Consider the following 23180-nt stretch of genomic DNA (forward strand, 5'->3'; position numbering starts at 1 on the left):
CTCAAGGCTTTGTGACTCCGAGTTGGGAGTGATTCACAGCTCTAGGAGGTCAGATCATAGGCCCTTGGGATGCTTTGATCTAAACTGCTCACTAGAAGCAAAGCACTTCAGAGCATCACAAAAATAAAACCGGATCATGGGAGAAAGCAGGGTCATGATCTTGCCCTAGGGCTCCAGATTAAATGATTTACTGGTATATATACCTCAGGATCTAAATTTTGCTTCCGGAGTTGTTGTGGAGTAGTGAATAGAATGTGAGAGCTGAAGTCCTGGTAGCCAAGTAGTTCTTATTTAGTCATAAGTTATGAATCAGATGAAATTTTAGTCCCCTCATCAAAAAAATGTTCACACACACAAACTCAAGGAGAATTTTGAAAATAAGCCCAAGTGGTTCACGAAGACCACCGAGAGGCTTCATAAAGCTGCATCTTTGAATTCCTGATTTAATCTAGTTCTCTTTACAGATAAGGAAGCAAACCTGGAAAGGAAGTGATTGGCCACGGTCACACAGTTTAGGAGAATGAATTAAAACGCAAGTTTTCAGATCCCCAGTTAAGTAGTCTTTATAATGAGATGTTTTTTTACAGGCTTTTCAAACTACATGGCTAACCTGTATTCGGTGGTCCCAAATACCTTCAATAAAGAGATTTCTAATAAAGAAAACCTTTTCATATTGGTGGGGCTGAATGGGCATGGCTAACTGCTAAAATACTGGGTATTACTGAGAGTTTTTGAATATTTTAATATGCCTCTACTTTCCTTGCAAACTAGCCAAACCATTTTTATTTGAGAATGTAAATTTTGGCAAGTAGAATGAAAATCCCTCAAACTCATCTTTTGCTTGTCATTCCCACTTGTTCAAGTATGTCTATATCCTTTGTGCCTGCAAGTATCCCATGTTAGAAGGGATTGATGGAGCAGATATTCCAGTTTTTGTAGTGAGAAATCCAGGAAGAGTAAGGGTCACACCACAAGTACATGGTAGAGCCCATAGCTGAGCCCTGGATTTTCTGGACCCCTAGCTTCTGAATATTTTGTACCAGATGATTCTGTGGTCCCCATACCTTGGTTCCTAACTACAGATGCACACACACACACACACACACACACAATGTAGATAGGTAGATACAAAGGCCATCCCAAACCAAATAAGTCAGAATCTCTGAAAGTGAGGCCAGGTTTGGGAATCACTTGCTCTACCCTGTGTTGGCAGAAGTGAACCTAAATCCAGGTGAGTTAACCACTTTTCCCATCTGGGGAGGTAGTTTGTGTAATGGAGTGAGGAAGTTTTTTGTGTTTGAATTTGATCTTTGAATCAGCCATACTTATATCCAAATTTGATATTTACCCCCTTGCTAGTAACTATCTCCTAGACCAGTGGTCAGCAAACTCATTAGTCAACAGAGCCAAATATCAACAGTACAACGACTGAAATTTCTTTTGAGAGCCGAATTTTTTTAAACTTAAACTATATAGGTAGGTACATTGTTACTAACTTAATTAGGGTACTCCTAAGGCTTAGGAAAAGCCACACTCAAGGGGCCAAAGAACCACATGTGGCTCGCGAGCCGCAGTTTGCCGACCACGGTCCTAGGCTATATACGAGGATAAATAATACATGTAGTGGGGCCCACATGTCTTCTATATCATCTCTGAACTCATTAGTCTGGGAAGCAGGAATTCTTGGGTTCTATCTTGTGATTGGGAGGTTGAGTAGAAGTCATGTAGGAACCTGCAAGATGCTCCCACACTTGTCACCTTTCCAGAATGATGAAGGAGAGAGCAAGAAGCAGTTGCCCTAGTCTGTTTCTCTAAACCATACCTTGTGGCCTGCTTTATGGGAGTTTGAGTGCTTTCAGGGGAGTAATTCAGTAGTACATAGGACTGGTGAGTGCTACTATTTTTGCTTCAAGGTTCCCCTTGCTCCAATGAGAAGACTTGGGAGGTCCTGGGAGTCAGAAATGGGACTTGGAAGAACACTGAAGGTGTTCCTAGGCATGGTGCCTCCTCTAGGAGCTAAGGAAAGCTAGGAAAGGCCCCATGGGACTGGGAGGTTTTGTAACTGACATCTGTGGGCTGGTGGGACATGTGATTCCAGCTGCTGCTAACCTGACTACTTGCCCTGGCCTGGGGGACAAGTCCAGTGGTTGATCTCTGGAAACTCTTTGGAGGTACTGACTACAGGTTTGGGTCTTCTCATTTTTCTCCCCAATCCCCTCTAGGTGGGGGCTCCAAGCCCCTGTAGCTTAAGGGGCAGCTCTTTGTATAGCACTGGTAATGTTCCCTCCTCCTCTACTTGAGACAAGGCTGAGGCTGACATGGCATGGGGGAGATGACGCCCTGAACTGCTTGTTCAGCAACTGGCTCTAGCCTGGGTCAGAAGGCTCCAGATGGGGCCTGTGTGTGGTCCTGGGCTCCGGGGAGTCTAGGGAGTTGAGGAACAGGAGTGGACGAGAGAAGATAAGTCTTCAGGCCTCAGAGCAGCGTTCCATTCCGAGTTCCTTGCGAGCAGGTGTTTCAGTGACATCTCCGACTGTGCTCCTCTGCTGGAGCTACTGGCAGTGGGGACAGGCGGAGAAAGGAGCTGGATGGATGATGTGGGTGCTGGGACAGAACGGTTCCAGTTTCCCAGGAGCTTGAGTCCTAGTTTCTACTTTCCCAGGACAGCTGGGGCCTTGTGAAAATCAGGGAGGGAGCACACACCAGAGGAATGGAGAGCCTTGTGCTCATGACTCAGAGATGCCCAGACCAGGGTGGAGGCCTTGCGAGGGGATGACCTTGTGATGAAAGGGAACAAGAGCAAAAGCTGGAGGCAGAACTTTGAGATGTGGGTGTCAGAGGGGCTTTTCTGAGATGTGAAAACAAGCACATGGGCAGATTTTGCAACACCACCCGGCCCGCATCATCTCAAGCTTGTGCTCCCCACCCCCCACCTATTCCCCCTGCCCCACCCTGTGTGCTTCCTCCCATCTTTCACCAAGCTCCTGTTCTATTTCTGTTTTCCCTGTCCTCCAAGCCTGCTCTCCCCCCTGCCCCCATCCACGCTCTCCCTGTTCACTGTCCTCTCTCCTGGTGCCCTGTTCATCTGTTTCTGTCCCTCTGGCTGCCTGCCCTGGCCCCCTGTCCTATGCTTTAATGGGGGGCCCATGGGAACTGGAGTTCACAGCAAAACAGGAAGAGCCTGTGAGCAGGAAGCTGGGAGTGGGGCAGGGGGTGATCAGCCAGCAGTAACCTCAACTCCTCCCCTGCCACATCTGGACTGAAGCATCCCCAGAGCTCTCTGCCTCTTCTACTGCCGTCCTCTCCCCCTCCCTCCCAGCTTCTTCCGTCTCGACATTTCACTGATCCAGCAGACCTGAAAGGCAACAAGACTCTCCTGGACTCTGAGGCAGGAGAAAGAAAGAGTACAGAGACTGGAGTGAGGACATCTGGATTTTGATCTCAGCTTGGCCACTGTGTGTGGTCTTCGAGAAGCCTCTCCCGTGAGCTTAGTATTCTTTGTAAAATGGAGCTTGTGTTATTTACCCTCCCTCCTGGGCTGCTCGAAGGACCAAAAGAGAGAGTGCAGGGTTTGTGTATGGAAACAAGCACTGGAGGGTTAACAGTGTACAGATGCACGGTGTTGGGAAGTACCCATAGCTGAAAGATTGGAAATTTAATAATAACTGCTGCCATCGCTTGAACACACTATGGGCTACACATTGTGCTATGACATATTGTTTAGTTCTCATGACAACCTTAGGTGGCAAAAACCATTATTATTATCCCGATTTTAAAGATAGGGAAATAGAGGGTCAGAGATATTAAGTAACTTGCTTAATCAAGATCACACAGCTAATAAAAGGCAAGGCCAGAATTTGAACCCAAATTCTGAGCCTAAGGCCAAAAAACTAAATATGCTGAAATGAAATTGACTAGAGTTAACAAGTATAAAATAGAAGGGGGTCATATATTTTTTTCTTGCTTGCTTATTCATTTAATGAACAAGAATACAGTACCTACTCTGTTGCCTAAACTATGCCAGGCCCAGATCCATGGGCTACAAGGGAGATAAGATCAATTAAACATGGTGTCTATATTCAGGAATGGATCTCATATTCCAGGCAACAGGGCAGGAAGGCTCAATAGCTGCTGGGCAGAGCCTGTCAGCATTTCATATGGAACTGTTCCCCAGATGAGGGAACTTGCATACCTTCCCAGATCCATAATGGGCTAGCACCTGGGTCACCTGCCATCTCTCTACCCCCACCCTGGCACCGGCCATTGCTCCCCTCTCTTCTGGCCTCTCCGCTGCTGGTAGCCTTCACCGGGCCCCCCATTCAGAGACTTACAGGAAGGCCCCGCACCAGCCTCTCCACCCATGGAGTTCTACCAGCTTGGCTGAGGCTGGGCGGGTGGGGAGAGTTTCTTGGCCCCTTCCCAGAGGCAGGGGAGGAGGAGGGAGGCTGGGAAAGCAGGCTGGGGCTCCGTGTTGCAATTCCAGGCTGTGCTGGGACCTTTGCTCCACGAAATGTCTGTGGAGGGGAGGGGACACCAACTCTGGAGGCTGCCGGGATTGGGGTGGGGGTGCCTGGGAGGCAGTCCTGTCAGAGCAGCCTGGGTGAGCAGAGGAAGGGGAGAGAACTGGGCTGGTCTGCAGGGAAATGCGACTGTTGTGGTTGGGGGTAGGAGAGCAGGGATGGCGCTGGGCTGAGGGGGTGGCTAGTTGGGGAGGAGTCAGTGTGGTGGGGAAGCTGGCTGCCCGGTGGGCGGGGGTGAGGAGGCCAAGGCTCCAGTCGGTCAGTTGGTTGGCGCCAGCTCTGACTCCGGCCTCTGCCTGGCTAGAAGGAGCGGTGGCCTGACCCCTTAGCAGTCCCTCCCCTCAGGTTTTCCCCATATTACTTCCCTGGGGCTCCGGGCCCCTGTCTAGCTCAGCTACGGCTTCAGCCACCGCGGAGGCCTCTGGACAGAGCTTGCACCGTCCTCCTCTCTCAGCAAGGGGGCTCCAGAGACTGCCCCAGCCAGGAAGTCTGACGGCCCAGGCATTCGGTGGGTCGGCTCCTCAGCACTTGCCTGGGGCCCTGTGTGTGTTTGGTGCGTGCGGGTGAGGAGTGGGGGTCCTGTGGATCTTAGAAAGGGGTCTCTTTGGGGAAAAGTGAAGGATGATGATAGTGATGGAAGCTTGGGCAGGATCCCATTTAGTCCCAGAATAACCCCTGAGGGGCTGGGAGTGAGGAGGTCCTGTATGTGAACTGGGGCGACTCTCAGAGGCAACAGGTTTGTGCTGGGATCCTGGGAGGTGGCAGGAGTGAGGTTATTCAGCAAGCAGCATGTTTCACTGGGTGGAGCCTCCATCCCATGTCCTGGTCCTGCCCAACTTTGGCTGCCCCAGTGCTGGAGTGAGGGGAAGGGGCTTTAATAGAACCAGAGCAGATGTGCCCCAATATTCCCTGATGGCCAGGAGGTGGGCCCTGGGGAGAAAAAGTGGCACGGTGGCTGAGAGCTCAGACTTTGGAGTCAGAGAGATCAGAGGTGGAGTCTTTGCTGCCTAACTGTGTGGCCAAAGGCAATTTACTTCATCCCTTTGAAACTCCGTTTTCTCATCTGTAAAATGGGCTAAAGAATAGTCCTGACCTCAGAGGGACACAGTGAGCAAGGCATGTAAAGCCTTAGCACAGGCTGATGCAGATCAAGTAAATGTTAGCTAATATGCTGTACTGATAAAGGAGGAGCCTGGTTCTGGAAGAGTATAACCTGAGTTGTTCCTGCAGGACAGTCCCTTGGTAATGTCCAGGGCTCCAGAAAGAGAAAGAAATGTCCTTGTGGCTGGAGGCCCCTGTGCCTAATGTTTCTCCTGGTAAGCTGCTTTATTCCAGCCCTCTCCCCTCAGTCAGGGTCTCTTCACTACCTGCCTTCTGCCTTTCCCCAGAGAGCAGTCTAGAGACATCCTTGCCTCCTTCTGCCCAGACTACCTTCATCCTGGTTCTGGTGCCTGGCCCTTGCAGGGACCTGCCGATCCTTCTGTCTGGACTTGCTGCTGGGGAGAGGGCATGTACAGTGCTCATCCAGTTTGACTTTTAATTAAGAGTTCTGTCTGATCTCGGAAATAGATGCATGCTGGCCCCCAAGGGGACAAGGGTTAACATCCTCATGTAAAGTATTGAGGTGCAGGGAATTGCAAGACCAGCCCTGGAGCCCACACAAACGCCAGGGCCTGAAGCCTGAGCTGATGTTTTGCTGCCCTCTATGGGTGGAGATAAGTTTGCAGTTTCCCAGCCAGGATGCAGTGGAAGTGGAGGGGGAGGACCTGAGACTTCCCCCCTCATCCTCCCCTTGTTCCTCTTTCCTGACTCAGACTCTGCAGTGGAGCTGTGGGAACCAGATGCACAAGATGCAAACAGCCGGGCGCTGAGAGGCAGCAACTGCATCCTCAGGGAGGAAGCCAGCATGCCCCAATCAGCGGGGGGCACTTCGGGGGCAGGGTTGGAGGTGGCAGATCCCACAGCCCTGCTCCCAGGAGTGGAAGTCTTTCCAGAGTCTACAGGTGAGGAGCTGCTGGATTGGGAGGATGTAGGGGCTCCCTGGATCTGGAAGGGGTATCTTGGGGCTCTGACCATATAAAATCATGTTTAAGTACCAGAGCTTTAGTGTCGACTAGACATGAGTGATCTGTGAGTTTGTCTCTACCTTAGGCCTTTCTGAGCCTCAGTTTCCTTATTCAGCAAATGGAAATAATAACAGTAGCTATCTCTTTTGGATGTCATCAGGATCAATGCATATAAAGGGCTAAGACAGTACCTGGGACATAATACATAGCACTTGGGACATGAGAGGTACTTTCTTATAATAGAGTGACTAGATCAGGGGTGGGCAAACTTTTTGACTCGAGGGCCACAATGGGTTCTTAAACTGGACCGGAGGGCCGGAACAAAAGGATGGATGGAGTGTTTGTGTGAACTAATATAAATTCAAAGTAAACATCATTACATAAAAGGGTATGGTCTTTTTTTTTTTTTTTTTTTTTAGTCTTATTCATTTCAAACGGGCTGATCCGGCCCGCGGGCCGTAGTTTGCCCACGGCTGGACTAGATAGACTGCATGTTAAAAGGGGCGTGAAGGTCACTGAGTGCTCAGGGCAGTGGCCAGCTGGGCACCAAGCTTGTTTCTTAGAGAAGAACATTAAGGCACTTCCCTGTATCCAGAGCTCCGTCCACAAAAGCGGAAAAAGGGGCCAGCCCCCAAAATGCTGGGGAATGAGCTGTGCAGTGTGTGTGGGGACAAGGCCTCTGGCTTCCACTACAACGTGCTGAGCTGTGAGGGCTGCAAGGGATTCTTCCGCCGCAGTGTCATCAAAGGGGCGCGCTACATCTGCCACAGCGGGGGCCACTGCCCCATGGACACCTATATGCGTCGCAAGTGCCAGGAGTGTCGCCTTCGCAAATGCCGCCAAGCTGGCATGCGGGAGGAGTGTGAGTACCTGGGGACAGGAATGGGGAAGGGGCTGATGGGAAAGAGGGGGCATGTGGGTGCCAGGGTGTGAGGGCAGACAGGCAGCTGAGCCTACAGGACCTTCCTATATGGTCCCTAAATATGGATTAAAATTTCTTCCTTGCTTTTACCCTGTGATCTCTGCTTTTCTGGAACCTTAAACTACCCCTCTGGCCCTTCCTTGCTTCTCATCTCCCCCTCCTCTTCCCTCCTCTCATCTGGCCGGTCCTTAGGTGTCCTGTCAGAAGAACAGATCCGACTGAAGAAACTGAAGCGGCAAGAGGAGGAACAGGCTCAGGCCACATCCGTGCCCCCAAGAGCATCCTCACCTCCCCAAGTCCTGCCCCAACTCAGCCCAGAGCAACTGGGTATGATTGAGAAGCTAGTGGCTGCCCAGCAACAGTGTAACAGACGCTCCTTTTCTGACCAGCTTCGCGTCACGGTACCTGAGGGACCTGGGGAGAGGTGGCTATACCCAGAGCGCCAGCTGGCTTCGCGATATCTGACTCAGAGCGGTTTGTTTTTCCCCTCCTTGCCCTTCTGGGTAGCCTTGGCCCATGGCACCAGATCCCCAGAGCTGGGAGGCCCGTCAGCAGCGCTTTGCCCACTTCACTGAGCTGGCCATCGTCTCTGTGCAGGAGATTGTTGATTTTGCCAAACAGCTGCCCGGCTTCTTGCAGCTCAGCCGGGAGGACCAGATCGCCCTGCTGAAGACCTCCACTATTGAGGTGGCTGGCAGGGCTGAGGGGTGCAGGGAGAGCCCGAGCGGGACTGTCTGTGGGAAGGGCCTCTAGACAGCCAGCTGGGAAGCCAGAGCCACCAGTGGGAAGTAGGGACCTTCCATTGAAGGTGCCCCATTGCCAGGACCAGCCCGCCGAGTCCCTGTTTGAGGTCTGCTACTTGTGTGCAGGTGATGCTTCTGGAGACATCTCGGAGGTACAACCCTGAGAGTGAGAGTATCACCTTCCTCAAGGATTTCAGTTATAACCGGGAAGACTTTGCTAAAGCAGGTGAGACCTGAGATAACAAAGGGACTGGTTTGGATGGACAGAAACTTTTTGTCCTGGAGCCCAGAGTGACTCCAGTCACAGGCCCAACGTTTGGGTGTCTGTAAAGGGAAGGCTTCACCTGTTTTTCCAAGACAGAAAGTTAGAATGCTTATAGGTTTCTTTCAACTGTCTCAAATGGACTCCTGTCCTCTGTTGCCTTAGGCCAGCGTTTCTCGAACTGTGTTCCCAGGAACCCGAGGGAGGGGTTCCACAGAACTGTCACTTTAGAGAATAAACAAGAAGGCACAGGAATGTCCTTCATTCTTACTTTAAATGGAGCCAAACAAGAAGCTCCATGTAAATCTGCATTATATATCATGCTTCTACATAATGTGCTTCAAGGAAAGATTTCATAACGAGGGAAAGGCTTGAAAACAACCATACCGAGCCCTTTAGTAGTCAATAATGAGCAAGAATTTCTCAGACGTGTTCTTTAAGGATCACGTGGACCTGCTTCCCCCTACTCTTCTTCACTTGTTCTTTCTGAAGAGCCATGAAACTGGAGCTGGTACATAACAAACATGTCCAAATGATGCAGTTTTAAGATCAGAGTGGATGCTTCTGTCCCCACCCTGTACTTGAAGTGTTTTCTCCAAGAATTTGTTCCCATTGCTGCTCTCTATCTGATGCTTGCAGGCTAAGCAGTGTTGGTTTCCTCATACTCAATTGCTGGTAATGTTTATGTTATGGGAGCAGAGTTAGCAAAGGATGAAAGGCTAAGGGTGTTTTGGAGGGACTGGAGCTGAGGCTCAATAGGTGACCTAGTAGTCTAACAATGGAGTGAGTGAGTTTAAAATATGGCTGATGCTGTCTGGTACTCAGCTCATGTGCCTCTTATCCCAACCCAGGCTACCCAGTGACATGCCTAGGAAGGCCTCTCTTAACTATAGGGCACAGCAGGGCTGTGTTAGCACCTTTTGCCTACTGTGTGCTGCCAGAATGTCTGGGAAATGTCATGACTTTTTCCATCTTTAAAACCCAGCCCTACCCCCTTTCTCTAGCCAACCACCTTTCCCCAAGTGGTTATTTCCCGAGTCCTTCTTAACCATGGCCTTCTCCTTCGTAGCATCCTCCTTTCTGAACCCTTTCCAGTTCTTATGTGTGTGTTTCTTCAGCACTTCCAGGCTTATGTCATCTGAATCTGTACCTATTTATAGATTCATTTATATAAGCAGTTTTGATATTATCTTTGCCTTTTGTTTGTCATTTTGTCAGTGAGGTCTCAGGGAGAGGGAACAGGGTCTCCTTCCCTCTCTACATGACTGATGATGTGGACTGATGCCATTGGGGCATTCATTCAGCGAGCAGTAGCAGACAGACCCTTCCAGGGTGCATAACCCAACCCTAAAACCTACTTGCCCTCTCTGTACAAACAGACTGTTTAGCACAATTCAAGGCTCACTCAATACCTCAACAACAAATACTTTATAAAATGGGGCTTGTCCATTAAATGTATCAACACACATTGATAAACATCAGGGTGAAAATACAGGAAGTGACTAATCAAGAAACCTCGAATGGAAAAGTTAGCAGATGGTTGCTAAAAGAAATCTGAGAAAGCCTGGAGGAGGGTGTGGGGTGGGGGACTTTGACAGTGTGTATGGGAGAAGTGTTTTTTAGATGCCATGACTTTAGGTCATGGTTTGTTGAACTTCAGTCTCATCAAGAAGATTGGTTCTATATTTACAAATTTACTATTTATATATACAGTAGTTACCATATGTGCCACACATTATTCTAAGGACCAATTATGGCAGGCGCTGTTATCTCCATTTTACAGATGGGGAAACCAAGGCTCCGCCTAGTAAATGGTAGAGCCAGGACTCAAACCCAGGCAGTCTGGCACCACAGTCTGTACCCGCAACCACATTGCTGAGTTCCCCCAAGATATGAAACATGAAATGTATCTCTAGTATTCAAATAAGTAAGGCCAATTGCCAGTGAGGTTTCTTTATAAACAGAAATGAGTTGCTTCTATATCTAGTAATGGGGCCCTCAATAATTTTAATACGAATAACAGAATTATTATTATCATTCAATCCACACATCCTATGTTCCAGGCACAGTGTTAAGTGCTGTGCATGCTTTATCATTTAACCATCACAGTAGTCTTATAAATTCAGATATGATTCCCATCTCACAGATGAGGCTTAGAGAGGTGAATAAACTTGCCCAAGGTTACAGAGCAGAGCCCTGGATACTTCTTATTGAGTTGCTAGAAGTTCTCTAAGTTGCGGAGTTGGAGGAGAGGAGGAAGTTCCTGCCACTCCTGCCACACACTCAGCCTCCCTCCTTCTTCCCCAGGACTGCAAGTGGAGTTCATCAACCCCATCTTTGAGTTTTCCAGAGCCATGAATGAGTTGCAGCTCAATGATGCCGAGTTTGCCTTGCTCATTGCCATCAGCATCTTTTCTGCAGGTGTGGAGATGGTCAAGAGGGAAAATGAGCAAGAGACTTGAAAATGAGCAAGCCCTCGGAGGGCTGCGGGCCCCGTAGGGCAGGCATTGTAAGGGTGGAGGCCCTTGCTGTTACTTTGGGATGGGAGAGGTTGGGTGGGACATGTTCCTATTTTTGGTTGTGATGTGGGGTATAGAACTGACCCTGGCCAGACTTGCTCCTCAACTCTGTTTGTGAATATAGACCGGCCCAACGTGCAGGATCAGCTCCAGGTAGAGAGGCTGCAACACACATATGTGGAGGCCCTGCATGCCTATGTCTCCATCCACCACCCCCATGTGAGTCTCCCCTAGGTGCCCTTTCTCCTCAACACAGGCTCCTTCCCTGATACACCTACTTTCCCTTCAAGAATCCCTCTCTGATTATACCTCTCCCACAGTTCCCCTACCCTCGCCCTCTTCCCTGAGGAGAGATAAAGTCTGAACTTGTCCTTCTCCTTCCCCAGGACCCACTAATGTTCCCACGGATGCTAATGAAGCTGGTGAGCCTCCGGACACTGAGCAGCGTCCACTCAGAGCAAGTGTTTGCGCTGCGCCTGCAGGACAAAAAGCTTCCCCCGCTGCTCTCTGAGATCTGGGATGTGCACGAATGACTGTCCTCGGCTGGCTGAGGCCTGGCTGGCTGAGGTCCCGCCGCCGGTGGCCTCCTAGAGGTGGAACAGACTGAGAAGGGCAAACATTCCTGGGCGCTGTGCAAAAGAGATCCTCCTGGCATTAAAGGAGAGTAACGGGTTGGGAGTTTTGTGACTGCTGGGCACTGAGGGTCCTGCCAAAGCTGTGCTCCATTTGAACACTGTACTGGCCTGATCAAAAGGATGAACCTGGGGGCCACTTTGCACAAGGTTCTCCAGGCCCTGCCTCTCCTGCCTCCACCACTTCCTGTTTTCCCCACAGGGCCCCTAGAGAAATTCTCACTGTCACGCTGCGGCTTGACCATAAATGCCTCCGGGCTGCCTCCCTGATAGTCGGCCTGGTACTGTTCGTACAAGAAGACAAAAATGAATACGGAATGAGAGAAACAATTTCTGGATTGGGGTGGAGGAGCGGCAACAGAGGAGGGAAGCCTGCAGTGTCTTTTAGGATCGCCTCCAGAATTAGAGGGAGACAAGTCCCCAGTGCCAGCCTCCTTTCACTAGCCCCATTGCGCCCCGAGGGTAAATGAAACGCTGAGACCACTTCCCCTGTCATGATGGGAGCGGGGAGGGGATCCTGCCTTCTGTAGGGGAGGGGGTGTTGGACTTTCAGAACTAGCGCCTCAGCTAGGCACCTGTGTTCTGTGGGCGCGGGCACATCAATCCCCCCTCCTCTCGGCCCCCACATTACGGGACAGGAAGAAAAGTCCCCTGAGGCGGGGAGCTGGGGGGCCCGCCCAGCCTGGGGTTGCGCCTCTCCCGGGGACTGGACTCCATTTCCCAGCGAGCACCGCGGCACCGCTCACGCCCCCTTCCCTTGGCGCTCACCCGGAGTCGGTGGCGCGGCGCCGCGCCTTCCGGCCTCGGTCCCCCCCGCCGCCGTGAAATGGTAGGCTCCACCGCCTCGCTGCCGCTTTCCAGCCGCGGCGGCTGGGCACATCCAAGCCGAGTGCGGGGAGGGAGAGGGAGAGGGGAGGGCGGCGGAGGGGACGGTCAGAAGTGTCAGGAGCAGTTCATCCTGAGAAGTAGCTTCCCGCTCAACCGGCATTTCGTCGGGGTGCGCTCTGCTACCATGCCGAATTAAAATCTCTGCGCAGTGGACACAAAAGGTATTTCTGTGGGTTCCCCCTTGGCAGTCAGTGGCGCTAGGCTGGCCCTGCGCTCCCCATCGCGTTTCCACTCCCACTCGCATAGGTGTGTGCGTAGCCGCCTTCTCCCGAGGTCGGCTCCGCCCTTCTGCGCTCGGCTAGGTGCCGCCCTGTCCCCCGCGGGGGTGAATGGTAGGGCCCCCGCCCCCCTCGCCCCCTGGCTTCCCCTCCCTCACGCGGAACTGGCGCCGGGAGCGACTGACGCTCTGCGACCCGGGGTCGTCCAGCCGGGCCGGCCGGTCCCCCGCAGCTCGGGAGGTAGGAGGTCGGCGCCGCCGGGGGCCCTGGAAGGGTATCTGGGACGGGGCTCCCAGGGGGAAACGGCTCCGAGAGGAGCAAGGGTCTAGGGGGCGGGGTCTCGGGCGGCCCTTCAAGGAACGTCAGGGCGCGAGGGGTCTCGAGAGCGAGGAAGGGGTCCGCACCGAAAGGGCCGGGCTTGACGTGGGGGTGCTTCGAGCCGCCGAGGGGGTGCGGGCTGCTGCCTGGGCGCAGCCTGCGGCTCTGGGCTCGATTCTTCCCGGACTGGCCGGTGGCCCTGGTTCCGGCGGAGGCGGGGAGAGCTGTCCAGCAGGTGAGGGGGCGGACAGAGCTGTCCAGCCCGAGGCCGGCCCGGGATTGGCACCTGGCGCGCGCGCGTGCGTGTGCGTGTGTGTGTGTGTGTGTATGTGTGCGCGCGCGTGTGTGTGTGTGCGTGTGTATGTGTGCGCGCGCGTGTGCGTGTGTGTGTGTGTATGTGTGTGCGCGCGTGTGCTGTGCGCCTTATTTTTTGTTAGGGTTTGAAGAACCACATTCGGTTCTTTACCATTTTTTTTAATTTGGCGTTTTCAAAATTGGCTTATTAGAGGGTGGAGACACCGTGTGATCTTTCATGCAACAGCTTCCCTCCCCAGCCTCGTGCATCCTAAATGCTTCCTCCTCTCTCTGCTCTCCTCCTCCCCAACCCGCCTATTGCCTGCCTCGTTGCTCTGTGCTCCCCCATGCTGGACCAGTCTGTGTTGGTGTGCTTGCAAGGTCACTTCCTGGGGAGGAGGAGGAGGAGGTGAGAGAGCCTCTTGTGCTCACGTCAGCAAAGATGTCATATCGCTCTCCGGTTCCTGTGGTTTTTCTATGACATTTTACCCCCGAAGAGGGACGAATCCAAAGGGTTGGTTAACGAGGCCATTTGCGGAAAATACCTCAATAACCTAAAGAAACGTCTGTGGGTTCCAAATCTGCATCTGGGTGGAGTGGAAGGTGATGTAGGCCTTCAGCAGATAGGTATGCATTTTGAGTTTGATGCCTTTGGAATATAGGACCTAGGAACCAGGGGCTCCCTGTTAGTAAATGTGGTTGAGGCAGGAGGCAGAGTCTGAGCTTGGGTGGGCATGAAGACAGAGAGTGAGTTACAGGTGGTGGTAGAGGATTTGTGAGGAGGGTGAGAATGGGAAGAAAAGCCTTTGTTATCTCTGCAGTCTGAATAACCAAAAGCAGTGGCTGTTGATGAGATAGGAATCTATCTATTGCTAGTAACTAGAATAGTCACAGGAGTCCTTGTGGGAGGGAGATGAGCACTGCAGAGTGTAATCACTTGCTTTTAAGCAAACGCTTCTCCATGGCGAGGGACCGGGATCCCACTAAGGCTAGATGCCTAGTATTTTAATAGAAGATGCTTCAGGTGTGATCTTTGAGATTTGGGCAGGAAAGGGTTCCCAGCTTTTAATGTAAATATAGATTTCAAGGCCTAGCCTTGAGATCTGGTCCTATAAATTCTGTTTTATTTTAAGACACAGCAGGTCCTCAAATAATGTCATTTTGCTCAACATTGTTTAGTTATAATGTTGATGAGGTGCCATAGGAACTTAACTCTTGTTTATGTCAGTTAGCCTATGGCAAAATTGGTTTCGTTATATACCGTTTCACTTAAAGTTGCAGAACCTGATGGCATTAAGTGAAGACTTACTATACTTTGGGTCTCACCCTAGGCATTATCCACATCATTCTTCTAGAATGAATTATGCTTTTACACACCTCCCATTTCATTTCTGTTCCTCTCCCCTTCTCATTCTGGTTGGGAGGAGCTCAGTTAAGCTGTGTAACAGCGCCCCACCTTCTGCAGTATGCTCATGGCTCCATAGCAGAAGAGAGAACCAGAGGACCTTCTGGGTGGCAATGATGCCTAGAAATGAGTGTATGGCGTGCTTGGAAACTTGGTTATGGTTGTGTGGAAAGGAGATAATTCTGTCAAACTCCAGAATTAGGACAAAGTGCAAACCAAAGGAGATAACTTAATAATTAGCAGGTGCTGTCAGAGGAAGAGGTGTCTCCAAATTCAAGGAGAGTGAATTGTATGGGCCCTGGCCGATGCTGGAGTAGCAGCTGCTAGCACTGTGAGGTCACCAGGCAGGGGAGGGGCTGTGGCTCTGCTATAAATAGTACTGGGAGTCAGTCACTATGGAGATAAAACTGAATCCTATTACCTGCTGGTCCTCTATTGGGAGCAAGGGAAAGGAGGGAGCAGTATTTTGAGGATTTGAGAGATGTTGCAAATAGGTCTCTTTTTAAAAAAAATATTATTTTTTTAAAATAAACTTTTATTTATTTTAAAAATATATTTTTATTGATTTCAGAGAGGAGGGGAGAGGGAGCTAGAGGGAGAAACATCAATGATGAGTGAGAATCATTGAACCACTGCCTCCTGCACGCCCCCTGCTGGGGATCAAGCCCCCAACAGAGCATGTGCCCTTGATCAGAATCAAGCCCAGGACCCTTCAGTCCACAGGCCAACACTCTATCCACTGAGCCAAAACAGCTAGGGTGGTCTCTTTTATTATTAAGTAAGGGGGGGGGAGGTAGAACTTCTCATCTGTATCAAGAGTACCTTAAGCATACAGGAAGTGTGGATGTTTGTGTGTATAGTAGTGCATGCAGCCGCAAAACGGGGACTGGTGTGTGAGTGTGTGTGAGTGTGTATGAGATTCTCTGTGTGTGTGCAGTGAACAAGGTCCTAGCGTGGCTATGTACAGAGCACAGAGGTGGACTTCTGGAAGCACTGGAAATAATCTTGAGGTAGAGTTAAACATTTTATTATAGAAGTGTATGGAGACTCAGCAGGAAATGAATTATAATTAAGACCCTGTAAGCTTTTCCTGACTTTTGGACTATGGTTTAGAAATTCCACTGAGCACCTCTCCCTGTCCTTGCAGAAATCCTGTTATTTCTGCATCTAATTCCTAGTCTCTGTAAGATATAGGACAAGGCCTCATCTGTGTGTATTGTATTACTGATTCCAGTCCTTGGACCAAAATAGAGTAGAAAGACTATGATTCAGCACCAAGGGCAGAGCCAGTAGCAGTAGCCACTGGGTCCCTTTTTTGCTTGAAGAGGGAAGAAAACTGATCTAGACAAGGAATTGGAACATAGATATTCTTCATTTGAAATTGCACAGGGTAGAACACCCAGCTTTTGTTATTGTCTGAGAACAATGAACTATACACTATATATACTAGTTTCATATCAAGCTGAATGCAGAATATTGGAACAGAATAAATGGATTTCCATCTAGAGCAGCGGTTCTCAACCTGAGGGTCGCGACCCCTTTGGGGGTCGAACAACCCTTTCACAGGGGTCGCCTAAGACCATCGGAAAACACATATATAATTACATATTGTTTTTGTGATTAATCACTATGCTTTAATTATGTTCAATTTGTAACAATGAAATTGGGGGTCACCACAACATGAGGAACTGTATTAAAGGCTCGAGGCATTAGGAAGGTTGAGAACCACTGATCTAGAGCTCGGAGTACAGAGGAGTGCTGATTAGAGAGTCTGGTTTGATCCTGGATCCCCCCTGGAGCAGTCCTGAAAATGAGTTAATTTTTGTTACCATAATGATTGAGTCCAGATTAGACTAACTGGTTCTGTTTTTCAAAAACAGAGAGCCAGGGGCAAGGCTGAGAATGAACTTGTTTGTAGGGATGGGGAGATGGGCCATATTTATCCTTCTCATTTGATTCCGTGAGCTCATAAGCCTACGCTGAACTCTAGGCTGGGAAAAGTGTCGGGTTCCTTTATCTTTAGTGCTGAATGGAAGACCTTACCTATGCCTCTGGCTGAGATGAAGCTAGCAGGGCTGAGTTCCTTAGGCACAGCAATGGATCTTACCAGTACTTTCTTCCTATTAGCCTTGGATTTTCAGATAATAACAGAATTCCCCCGGGAATGCTGACTCCCTGCTTGGTGCCTTGAAGTTTCTCCGAGATGAACTGATGAACTGGAACCATGGTGCAAAAGAAGAAGCTCTGTCCTCGGTTACTTGACTACCTAGTGATTGTAGGCGCCAGGTAACCAAAAAGAGAATAATTTTTGTCTTGTCATCTGGGATAGCCACAGAATCCGTCCCCTTTCCATTTCCATGTTGGTTTGCATATCTTATTCTTATCCCACTGTTTTACTCTGATGGGAGCATTGATGCCTCTGGGAAAACAACACAGTCAGGTGGATTGAGAGCAGAGGCCTGGAGGAACAGAGTTGGAGCAAAACTCCTCTTGACTAGCATCTTTCTGTTCTTGAGCAAATGTGCTCTGTGTACCCACTTTCCTTGTTTCGTAAAAAGGGAAAGTACATTGTGCTCCTTCTCTACCGACATACTAGTATGCTCTGTCATTGGCTATTATACCTTGAAAAGGTGTGAGTGATCATTTAATTGTTGAAATTTTTCTCTCAGTTCAGGATAGGTGTCTTCATGACAGTGCCGGCCTCGTTTAGCCTACCGGCTAAATGCAGCCAAGGTCTTGCAGTTAGTTACTTGATCCAGTATAGCATTTTTTTTTTTTAATATATATTTTATTGATTTTTTTTTACAGAGAGGAAGAGAGAGGGGTAGAGAGTCAGAAACATCGATGAGAGAGAAACATCGACCAGCTGCCTCCTGCACACCCCCCACTGGGGATGTGCCCTTGACCGGAATCGAACCTGGGACCTTTCAGTCCGCAGGCCGACGCTCTGTCCACTGAGCCAAACCGGTTATGGCCAGTATAGCATTATGAACTTTATTTGTAGACCGCGGTAAACTCTGATAGCGCATCCTATTCCTCAGGCTGCTGAATTGGTCTTTCTGTTCTTCAGGCACCCGAGCAGTGACAGTGTGGCCCAGACTCCTGAATTGCTTCGGCGATACCCATTAGAGGATCACCCTGAGTTTCCCCTGCCCCCAGATGTCGTGTTCTTCTGCCAGCCAGAGGGCTGTCTGAGTGTGCGGCAGCGGCGCATGAGCCTGCGGGATGATATCTCGTTTGTCTTCACCCTCACCGACAAGGACACCGGAGTCACGCGTTATGGCATCTGTGTTAACTTCTACCGCTCCTTCCAGAAGCGAATGCCTAAGGAAAAGGGGGAAGCTGGGGCAGGGTCCCGTGGGAAGGAAGGCTCCCGGCCCCCCAGCGCCTCAGAAGAGGTTGGCACTGAGAGTTCGGAGAGTGGCTCGTCCCTGCAGCCTCCCAGTGCCGACTCCACCCCCGATGTGAACCAGTCTCCTCGCGGGAAACGCCGGGCCAAGGCGGGAAGCCGGTCCCGCAACAGTACTCTGACTTCCCTCTGTGTGATCAGCCACTACCCCTTCTTCTCCACCTTCCGAGAGTGTCTGTACACCCTCAAACGTCTGGTGGACTGCTGCAGTGAGCGACTGCTGGGCAAGAAACTGGGCATCCCCCGAGGCATACAAAGGTATGGTTTGCCGCTGGTGCTCAGAGAGGTGGAGCATTTCAGAGATGAGGTATAATTGGTCTGTGAGGGGCAGAGGAAATTTCTCTAAAGCCTGAAGTCCATCAGACCTTAGTCCTTACTAAGCAAAAGGCTGCTGCTGAGTTAGACCTCCTATCATCATTGTGTTTGGATCAGTGCTGAGGAATTTGATGTTTCATGGTGGGCAGGACAATGAGCCCCACCGTGTGTGCATTCTTATACTTGCTCTCACTCTTGTCCCTACCCTGTGGTCCTAGCTGAGCTCAAAGGGTGGGATTTTCCAGTTGTCATCCTTATCCCCTTTATGGTCACAGTGGGTTGCAGTGGGGTATCAGCCCCTGGTGCACATGTGTCTGTTTCCTGCTCTCTGCCCCCAGGGACACCATGTGGCGCATCTTCACTGGATCGTTGCTGGTGGAGGAGAAGTCAGGTGCCCTTCTGCATGACCTTCGAGAGATTGAGGCCTGGATCTATCGATTGCTGCGCTCCCCAGTGCCCGTCTCTGGGCAGAAGCGAGTAGACATTGAGGTCCTACCCCAGGAGCTCCAGCAAGCTCTGACCTTTGCTCTTCCTGACCCCTCTCGATTCACCCTGGTGGATTTCCCACTGCACCTTCCCTTGGAACTTCTGGGTGTGGATGCCTGCCTTCAGGTGCTAACCTGCATCCTGTTAGAGCACAAGGTGAGAGGGCCAGCTTTCTAGACCTTTGAAATATGGCAGAGGCTAGACCATGAGCTCTTTGAGGACAGGGACTATACCCTTTTCATCTTTTTATCTCCAGGGGGTAATAAGATGCCAGGTATCTACTGAGTAGGTACTCAGTAGATGTGGGTTGAATTAAGGTGCTGGTATCGTGTGGGATGTATTCAGTGGACTTGCCACTCACCTGAATTATCTTTAACTATACTGATCTAATTCTCTGGAAATATCAGTAGTTCTATTCCAAAGAGTGGTCCTGGGATTGGGGGTACAAGAACTAGGAACATAGGGAGTGATTCGAGAGAGGACAACTACAGTGCTTGGACTGGGAGGTGCAAGGTGGGGTACAGAGCAGTGTAATTGTGGCAACTACGCTCCTGGAGCCATAGGCAGGGTGAAACAAACGGTAGTGTTGGAAGTTGTATTCTCATAAACCTTACGCTGTCGAGTGATTCCTATGACTTGTGGCAGGTGGTGCTACAGTCCCGCGACTACAACGCACTCTCCATGTCTGTGATGGCATTTGTGGCAATGATCTACCCCCTGGAGTATATGTTTCCTGTCATCCCGCTGCTGCCCACCTGCATGGGATCGGCAGAGCAGGTGAGTCTCAAGACGTCTCTGTCTTTGTCACCTCTGTGTTCCAGCTCTGCCCAGCTCTGGGGGAGAAGGCTCAATGCCCAGAGAGGTTGTAACTCAGTACTGGTCTGCAGTCCCTTCTCACAGCTTATGTGTCTGCAAAATCTGACCTGACTTGCACTGGTCTGGTGGTAAAATTTATGCTGTTTATGTTTTTATTTGTCACAGTTAATGTTAGCAACTAGAGGCTACTGACTGCACCAGTGCAGGTATCACTTAACATGCAGAATAGGGACTGGCGCATTTCTAAAGTCTGAAAAATTCTGAATCTTGAAACTCATCTACCCTCAAGGGTTTTGGAAAAGGGATTGTTTCCTTATCTAGAAAAATCCTGACTTGATAAGTGATCACAATGGGTTTTTTTCTCATCTTCTTTATCTCTTCCACAGCTGCTGTTGGCCCCAACCCCATACATCATCGGGGTCCCTGCCAGCTTCTTCCTCTACAAACCGGACTTCAAAATGCCTGACGATGTATGGCTAGTGGACCTGGACGGCAGTAGGGTGAGGTTCTTGGCTGAGGCCTTGTAGGGTCTACAATAGGGTGGTGTCCTCTTTTTTTAGATTACTCCCAGGAAAGTCCTGAGTTGGTGGTGATTTCTATTGTGTGACTCATTGAAACAATTTTTTTTAAATCCTGCTTTCATTTTATTGGTTTAATAGACCCTTTTTAGGACTCCAAGAATTACAAGATTTAATGTTGCCAGAATTAAGTGTTCCCCCGCATCTCAGATCAGTGGTTGCTGGACAATTACATATGGTGTGGATCAGCTAATTGTTTTCTTGGGGGTATAGTTTCTATTAAGAAACTGTCTTTCAGTACAGACTTTTTAAAAATGCATATTAACATTCTGTAGTGTGAATATAAACGTTGGTAGGAAGCCCTTATGTGTTCATTGTAAAAACTAGAAAATACAAATAAGTCTAAAGAAGTAAATAAAAACCATAATCCTATTATCTAGAGATAGTCATCAATAACATTTAGGTCTAATTCCTTTCAGGTGTGTATGTGTATCATACACATGTGCAGATGGATATCTCATGTATGTTGGTATCTAATGTATGTATTCACATACAAATGATATAGTGTATATACAACTTCCTGTTCTTTTTGCTTACCCTTATGTGAGAGAAACTCCTAAGGATTTAGCTCTAGGGTCATGCCTTTTATCTTTTTTCTGGTGCAGGTGATTGCCCCCACCAATGCAGAAGTGCTACCTGTCCTGCCAGAACCAGAGTCATTAGAGTTGAAAAAACATCTGAAGCAGGTAAGTGAAGAATGAAGAAAAGGAAGGGGAGTGGTGGCTGCTGCAGGACTGCTGTAGGCAGACAGCTATCGCAGGAGCCAGCTTCCTTGCAGACGTCAAGTAGAGTAGATATTCTTCACCTTGGGTGGGCTTAAGAGGAAGTGTACCCCATTTCTGAGGGGGGTGCAGGGTGAACCTCAAAAAATGGCTTTTCAGATTCCTTCTTATTCATTGTATGGCCTCCCACCCTCTGATACTTATAATGCTGTACAAAACAACCCTTCACTTCCAGTTTCTTGCCATGTCTGCTATTCTTTTTTTTTTTTTTTAATCCTTACTCAAGGATATTTTTTTTATTGATTTTTAGAGAAAGAGGAAGAGAGAAAGAGAGAGAAACATCAGTGTGAGAGAGAAACATTGATTGGTCACCTCTCTTACACACCCTGACCAGGGATCGAACCTGTAACCTTGGTCGGTATGACCTTCAACTAGCTGAGCCATCCAGCCAGGGCACATCTGCTATTCTTTATGGCCTCGGGCCATTGTCTCTCAGTCTTGTAAGGAGGGAGTTAGGACAGAATGGATTTTTAAATGTTTTCTTCTTAAATTGATCCTTAGGTTGTCCCTATAGCATCGTTTTTCAAAAATTCCTTGCTTTGCGTAATCCCTTAACTGCCTTTCTCATTGATTGAGCTGCTTCTGCTGAACACAGCATGTGAAGGCAAACCCTGACAAAGCCCATTCCTTTGCCTGCTGTGTGTTACGCAGGCCCAGTAGATAGCTCTGTCTTAGGAATACCTGCTCTGACTTGAAGAACTCTCTCTAGTTGATGTCCGAGCTGCATAGCAGTACCTCTAGATCAGTGGTTCTCAACCTTGTGGCCCTTTAAATACAGTTCCTCATGTTGTGACCCAACCATAAAATTATTTTCGTTGCTACTTCATAACTGTAATGTTGCTACTGTTACGAATCATAATGTAAATATCTGATATGCAGGATGGTCTTAGGTGACCCCTGTGAAAGGGTCGTTCGACCGCCAAAGGGGTCGCGACCCACAGGTTGAGAACCGCTGCTCTAGATGATACCTGCTTGGACCTAGATGGCTCATTTGGTATCATCCCCCTCACTTGCCTCATCACTGCTGATGTAATATGATACCTTGTTACTGCAGTCTAGTCTGGTGAGGGTTGCAAGTTCAGAACGTTCTTGAGCTATAGTCCTTTGCTGTTTTCATTCTCGATGATTGCTCTAGTATGCCTAATACGATGGAGAGGTTGCGGATGGAACTGGACTTACCATGTCTGTGGGAGCTAAGATCCTTGGGCTCGTTGATCTTGTATCTGCACCTCTGTGGTCCGTGGCCAGCAGCACTAGCCTCACCTGGGCTTGGTGGAAGTGCAGAATCACCTAAATCTATTGAATCAGAATCTGCATTTTAACAATATGACCAAGTGAAACCTATGCTCATTAACTTTTAAGGAGCTCTCCGATCTAAACCAGTGGTTTCAAACTGCCCTGTGGAGTCTACTAGGGGTTGATTTAGGTTGCAAGTGCCAAAACGCGTGAGGCTCTGGGTTCCTTATGTCCTTCAAAGAAGCTGAAGTTTCAGTTGTTTATATTTCCACATAGATTTCCATTGAAAAAAATAAGCTTTCATGGCTAAACTAAATTTGAAAGCTATTGCCCTGAATTTGATTGAGTTGCCTTGAGCCAGGTTGGCTTAAGCTGAAGATCTGTAGAATACACATTATTTTCTAAAGGTTAAAATATTTTCTCTAACAGTTATTTCAAAGACTAGAGGCCCAGTGTACAAGATTTGTGCATTGGGGGTTGGTCCCTCAGCCCGCCCTTCGCTCTCTGGAAGTCTGGGACCTCTCAGGGGACATCCCCCAAGGGGTCCTTAGTCCATGAGCCCGGCTTTTGGCTGAGGGACACTCCCCCTGTGGGAACGCACTGACCACCAGGGGGCAGCTCCTGTGTTGAGCGTCTGCCCTCTGGTGGTCATTGTGCATCATGGCGACCAGTCATTCCTCCGTTCGGTTGATTTGCATATTTTATTATATAGGATGAAGGCTTGTTCCTAGGAGATGAGATTAGCCAGCTGCCCAGGATTCTGCCTTCAAT

The 23180-nt window shown here is 49.4% G+C and overlaps 2 protein-coding genes across 8 annotated transcripts in view; both read left to right on the top strand.

Moving 5' to 3' along the window:
• Positions 1-4756: 4756 nt before the first annotated feature.
• On the top strand, positions 4757-11934 carry NR1H3 (nuclear receptor subfamily 1 group H member 3). 2 transcript variants are annotated; one of them, XM_081099688.1, is made up of 10 exons: positions 4757-5028; positions 5751-5836; positions 6335-6523; positions 7182-7448; positions 7701-7909; positions 8016-8195; positions 8378-8477; positions 10821-10934; positions 11157-11251; positions 11419-11934. In XM_081099688.1, exons 2-10 carry the CDS (start codon positions 5794-5796, stop codon positions 11563-11565), a joined length of 1344 nt encoding a protein of 447 aa, XP_080955814.1. In that variant the 5' UTR covers positions 4757-5028; positions 5751-5793; the 3' UTR covers positions 11566-11934. The 2 variants fall into 2 exon arrangements, with proteins under 2 accessions (XP_080955814.1, XP_080955815.1); XM_081099689.1 differs by lacking the exon at positions 5751-5836 and having other exon boundaries at positions 4781-5028.
• Positions 11935-16914: 4980 nt separating this feature from the next.
• The window catches only part of MADD (MAP kinase activating death domain), a gene marked incomplete at its 5' end in the record, with an annotated part of 34176 nt that continues 27910 nt past the window's right edge, over positions 16915-23180 (top strand). For 4 of the 6 annotated variants that reach the window (XM_081099697.1, XM_081099699.1, XM_081099698.1 and 1 more), the window contains 6 exons: positions 17012-17073; positions 17858-18454; positions 18850-19153; positions 19643-19774; positions 20200-20313; positions 20997-21077. In XM_081099697.1, the coding sequence (XP_080955823.1) occupies positions 17012-17073; positions 17858-18454; positions 18850-19153; positions 19643-19774; positions 20200-20313; positions 20997-21077 (1290 nt within the window). Of the gene's footprint in view, positions 17074-17857; positions 18455-18849; positions 19154-19642; positions 19775-20199; positions 20314-20996; positions 21078-23180 lie in introns of all 6 variants that reach the window. The other 2 variants (XM_081099695.1, XM_081099696.1) reach the window with 1 other exon arrangement.

The sequence above is a fragment of the Myotis nattereri genome, assembly GCF_964212035.1.
Source record: "Myotis nattereri genome assembly, chromosome: 9".
Taxonomy (NCBI): domain Eukaryota; kingdom Metazoa; phylum Chordata; class Mammalia; order Chiroptera; family Vespertilionidae; genus Myotis; species Myotis nattereri.

Coding starts and splice junctions, on each gene's coding strand:
- NR1H3 (XM_081099688.1), top strand. CDS start 5,794: ATGTCCTTGTGGCTGGAGGCCCCTGTGCCTAATGTTTCTCCTG. Junction 5,837..6,334: donor TGTGCCTAATGTTTCTCCTG/GTAAGCTGCTTT, acceptor TTCCTGACTCAG/ACTCTGCAGTGGAGCTGTGG. Junction 8,478..10,820: donor GGAAGACTTTGCTAAAGCAG/GTGAGACCTGAG, acceptor CTTCTTCCCCAG/GACTGCAAGTGGAGTTCATC.